The sequence below is a fragment of the Sinocyclocheilus anshuiensis genome, unplaced genomic scaffold (genome assembly GCF_001515605.1).
Source record: "Sinocyclocheilus anshuiensis isolate Anshui unplaced genomic scaffold, SAMN03320099.WGS_v1.1 scaffold1067, whole genome shotgun sequence".
Taxonomy (NCBI): domain Eukaryota; kingdom Metazoa; phylum Chordata; class Actinopteri; order Cypriniformes; family Cyprinidae; genus Sinocyclocheilus; species Sinocyclocheilus anshuiensis.
Window position 1 is genome coordinate 339,189 of NW_015547739.1, and position 5,336 is coordinate 344,524.

Below are 5,336 nucleotides of genomic sequence, written 5' to 3' on the forward strand. Positions count from 1 at the left end.
CGGCCGGCGGACTTGTGTGAGCCGCAGCCGGCGGGCTTGACATCAGAGCATCCGGCAGGCTTGACAGCTGAACGGCCGGTGGGCTTGTGTGAGCCGCAGCCAGCGGGCTTGACATCGGAGCAGCTGGTGGGCTGGAGAGAGCCGCGGCCGGCAGGCTTGACTGTGGAACGGCCGGCAGAGGGGTTCCGGATCGGGATCGGAGGCTCTCCAGACACCAGATGACCGCCTCCTTCCAGTCGAGGTTAGTGGTGTCTGGGAGCTCCATTGGCAGATGGTATGTTATCCCGAGCCCGGAACAAAGTCAAGAGGGTTTCCCCATCGAGGGAGCTGGTGAGGGCAAGCGGCACGAATGCCTTCGCGTAGATGACAGGGTCGCTGCTTGCCTAAACCACGGCGATGAACATCGCCCATTCCTCCATTTGGGCGGGGAGAAATGAATGGAAAAAACAAAACACTTTTCGCAAAAAAGGAAAAACAAACACGGGTAGAAGGGGCGCCGCTTACTGTCATGGTCGGCTGTTCTGTCACAATCTCACACAGGAGCGAGGAACGAGGAGACGCAGGAGTATTACAACATCACAGTTTTTAATCATTCAAAGAAATCAAACGAGGAATCACACGGAGTGCACAGGGAGATGACATATAACAGCTGACACAGACTCAGGGAAACACAGGGTTTAAATGCTAGGGGCAAATCAGATAATTAATCAGGAAAACACAACGAGGACAGAAACAGGAAACATGACCAAAAAAGGGAAGCAGAAACTAAGACGGGGTAAAACAAGGAAACACAAGTCCACAACACTAACATCGCCTTTGTGGTATAGGTATTTTTAACATTGCCATAACATTTGTCCAGAATCCTCTTATCCTGTGTTTCACATCTGACATACTGGTCGTAGCCAGGCAGCATTAGTTCTAACTTGCAATGATTAAAATCACCCATAATAAAAACCGGAGCACACTGTGTACTTTGTAACTTACTTTGAATACAACCAGCAGTTTGAGCCCCTGATTTTGCAGCATTTCCATCTGGTGAGATATACTGTATGCCATGCATAAAATTATGTTCCCAACTTCCCTGGGTAAATACACAGGTCTTAAGGACAAATAAAGCAGCTCCAGGTTGGGGTTACATACCTTGTCCCGTACAGTGTATTGAGTACCTCCTCCTCTGCTCTTCCTAGTTGCCTCCATCCTATCCAGACGCACGAAGGAAAAGCCATCCAATTCAAATAACGAGTCAGGAATGCTTTGATGTAGCCAGGTCTCCGTTAGCACTATAATGACAGCTTCACAATACTCGTAACACCCCCGGACATTGATGCGAAGCTCTTCCATTTTTCATCTCAGTGAACGCAAATTCCCCATGATAGCCGGTGGGAGCGGAGGCCTGTGGCCTCTCCATCTGACTCATTGTCGTATTCCTGCCTCTCTTTCAAAGACATTTCTGACGTAGTAGCCGCTCTTCCACAGTCAGAGTGAAAAAATCAACTGCCGGAATAATGTCATTTGTGCGAAGAGACAATAGTGCATCTCTGGAGTAAGTGAGCGGCGGCAGACTTACGTCCTCCACGCTCCTTGTGTAGCGCAGCATTTTTCACAAAGTCCGAATAAAATCAACCTGAGAAAAACAAAAGCAGTGATTCTCGTTGTCCAGGCCGGCATAATGCCAACAAAACAGTCACTCAATTATGTTATGTCTAAAAGAACTTTAAGATCTTTAAAAAAGAGTTTAAAACAAACAAACAGACACAATCATTGTAGCATAGCAGCACCTGAGTCCAGGTCGCCAGCAGGGCAGCGCATCTGGAAACCACATACTAGAATCTGTAGCTATAATGTGATTTAATGAATATGAGAAGAATGAAGCTAATGCTGTGAAAGTTTAGGTGAGTTACTAAAGATCAGTCGAGTCAACAAGAGCCGCACAAATCTGATGTTCCTGCAGGTTATTGGGTGAAGTGTGGAGCTGATGAGTTTTGATTTCTGTTTTCTGTAGAGTTTCCAGTCTCTCTCAGCACCTCCTGAATCTACAGACGTAAATTATCTCTTCAGTTCTCTCATCTCTTTTGATGGTCTGAGAGAACCTGTCCATCAGCTGAGAGACAAACTGGAGGATTTCTGCAAAGAGGAGCTCAAGAAGATCTCAGACAGAGGTAAAGTCCTGGAGATTCATCTGCTCTCAGAAATGCGTCCATCATCATTTCATGTCATGCAGAACATCATATTAGAAATGTCTTAGGAATGGATGCAGGATCATGAGAATCACACTTTTCATGTCTGTTGATTTCCACAGTCACATTCACCAGCATTGTTCCCAGAACAAGGAACGACTTCCTACAATGTAAGTCAGTAAGAAAACAAGCAGAAAAACTCACTGAGTGTATTCATGTTCTTCCTGTAGAAGGTGAAAGAAGACTTTTATAATTGATGATGTAAATGATGATTTGCACAGATATCTGGTCATCTGTACTGATCAAACAGATTTATAATTCCTGATTCTGATGTGTTTTATCTCCATCAGATTCCCATCAGCTCACTCTGGATCTGAACACAGTGAATAAATACCTCCGTCTGTCTGAGAGCAACAGAGTGATTACTAACACTGGCAGAGATCAGCCGTATCCTGATCATCCAGACAGATTTGATGTCTCTCAGGTGATGTGTAGAGAGAGTGTATGGGGACGCTGTTACTGGGAGCTGCAGTGGAGTGGAGATTATGCGTTTATATCAGTGTCATATAAGAGCATCCGCAGGAAGGGTGGTGAGTGTTTGTTTGGATATAATGATCAGTCCTGGAGTTTGGACTGCTCTTCCTCCAGATACTCATTTAGACACAATAACATAAAGACTGTTCTCTCTGTGAAGTCCATCAGCAGGAGAATAGGAGTGTTTGTGGATCGCAGTGCAGGAACTCTGTCCTTCTACAGCGTCTCTGACACAATGAGCCTCATCCACACAGTCCAGACCACATTCACTCAGCCGCTCTATCCTGGGTTTTATGTTTATAATGGATCAGTGAAACTGTGTTGATGAATCAGAATAGACTGACCAGAGAATCTACCCATAATGCTTTGAGCTGCATGATGAATCAGTAACAGTGAGATTTTATAGAGTTATAAAGGTGTTTCTCTTCATGACATTAATACTGCAGCTGAACTTCTGTCAGTGAAATAACATGTCAGAATAAATGTGTGTAATAAATCCTCATATAGACAGTAAGATCAGTGTGTGTGTGTGAGAGTCCTGCTGACTGGCCATGTGTTTCTGTGCTTTTATTTGTGTTGACTGAAATCAGTCATTTAGTTTTTATTGTAGTGTCACAATTTTTATTACTACTATCAAAATGACTTTTCAGTTCAAATGATCACACACAGTCAATAAATCATTTTCATTATTCACCTTATGGAGCTCCGGCCCTTTCCAGCATTTTGTGTTCTTCTGTCTTCCGCCGTCACGAGCAGCTGTTTTTATTGTCATACATTTAGCTGTTAATCTCAGAATTCAGCATTTTTATTTTTAGGCAACAGATTAATAATTTGTGTTACAGTTTTTCTCAATTGCTAACACTCTAACTGATTAATTTGGTCCGATTTCCCAAACCATTCATTCAGTTCTCCAAACAAAGACACATTTCTAAACACATTTCTTGATAATGATGACATACGTCACTTCCTATTTGTTGCTGCCGCGTGTTTTGAGTTGAAGCTCCGTCAAGTTAATTCTTTACCATCTATTTTCTTTACCATCTATCTTAAAATCAATTTTATACACCATAATTTTCGTTTCTATAACGTGTGAATATATCCCCTATTGTCTTCTACAACAAAAACAATCGGAGCATCTTGTTATCACTAGTTTTATTTTGATTTGCCATGTCCGCTACTAGCTTATAGCCTGTTAGCGGTTGCCGCTAATCTTGCTTACATTGCTTACACGCCATTCTTTTACTCATTGTTATTTGCTTTAAACGGAGGATTTGTGTTTACCTTTGAGTGCAGGTCAAGTCAAGTCAACCCTGCAAATATGTCCTTGCGGGCCCATGCTGGCTTTTTGCGGGCACAGTGGGCTAGGGCCAGTCCACACCAAACCTAAACAGGCCCGGTGCGGGCTTGCCCAGGGGAGGCCCACAGCTTTGGGCTCACCGCAGGCTCTCTTTGAGCAGTTCACACTATGGGACTGCCCACATTAATCCCATGATGGCCCAGTGTGGGCCAGACATGAGCCTGTTAATAAGAATTTTGTGGGCAGTTTTCTTCCTTACCACTAGGGATGCTAGGGTGTTTAAGGTTTCCTTAAGTAAAGCCATGTTGTAGAGAGAGTTAGAAATAGGGCTGGAAAAAACTGAGAACGAAAAAGCTTCACCGCTGCCAGAAGAACGGTGCTGATTTTTGGCTGGGGAAAAACCCGGTTGGTTGGCAACAACTGGACTGTGAATGGACAGGAGATGGCAGAAGGAAGTGATGGATTTGATAGCGAAGCAGGAAGAATGGAAGTAGGTAGCGGGAAATTTGAAGACTGGAATTCGGTAGACATTAAAACTAATCGAAAGCATAGACGGCATAAACAAAAAACCATCTCAAATGGTGAGGGTACGGACAGTGATCAAGGAATTGGAGAAACTACAGTGGAAATCGATAAGCAATACGGAGAATACAAAGTAATAATGAAGCTAGTGCAGGAAGGATCATCATTTGGTAAGTGGAACCCAATTCAACTTACAGTATCACTAAATAAACTAATAGGAGAAATTAAAAGTGCAAGAATTATGCGAAATGGAGCATTACTAATGGAATGTAAAGACAATACCCAACAAAATAAGGCCGCCAAACTAAATAAAATCGAGGGACAAAGAGTGGTCATTACAAGGGTAGAGAATAAGAAATTTGTCAGAGTTATCTCTGGGGTTCCTACAGCCGTAACAACTGAACAAATTAAAGACGATGTAACTGGAGCCAAAGTGGTTGAAGTAAAACGTCTGAAAACAACAAGAAATGGGGAGAAATGTGATAGCTTAGCAGTGATGCTTAAAATAGACAGTGAAAAGTTACAGTCTAGAGTATACATTGGATATATGAGTTATGAAGTCAGGCCATACGTTCCTCCACCACTAAGATGTTTCAAATGCCAAAAGTATGGACATGTTGCAGCCGTGTGTAGAGGCAAGAAAAAATGTGGAAGGTGTGCAGAAGAACATGGGTATGGGAAATGTGAAGAAGGAGCAAAGCTGAAATGCTGTAATTGCGGAGGTGAACATAATTCAGCATACCGAGGATGTGAAATCAGTAAGAAAGCAACAGAAGTTCAGAGAGTGAAAACATCTCAAGGGATCT

At 43.1% G+C, this 5,336-nt stretch overlaps 1 protein-coding gene across 1 annotated transcript in view; it reads left to right on the top strand.

Annotated features, from left to right (window-relative positions):
• LOC107704461 (tripartite motif-containing protein 16-like) overlaps positions 1 to 3,449 on the top strand; it is a 9,220-nt gene extending 5,771 nt beyond the window's left edge. Inside the window, exons 5-7 of the mRNA XM_016507389.1 lie at positions 2,003 to 2,159; positions 2,300 to 2,347; positions 2,528 to 3,449. Of these exons, the coding sequence (XP_016362875.1) occupies positions 2,003 to 2,159; positions 2,300 to 2,347; positions 2,528 to 3,036 (714 nt within the window). The 3' untranslated portion in view covers positions 3,037 to 3,449. The remainder of the gene's footprint in view (positions 1 to 2,002; positions 2,160 to 2,299; positions 2,348 to 2,527) is intronic.
• The last annotated feature ends 1,887 nt before the right edge of the window (positions 3,450 to 5,336 follow it).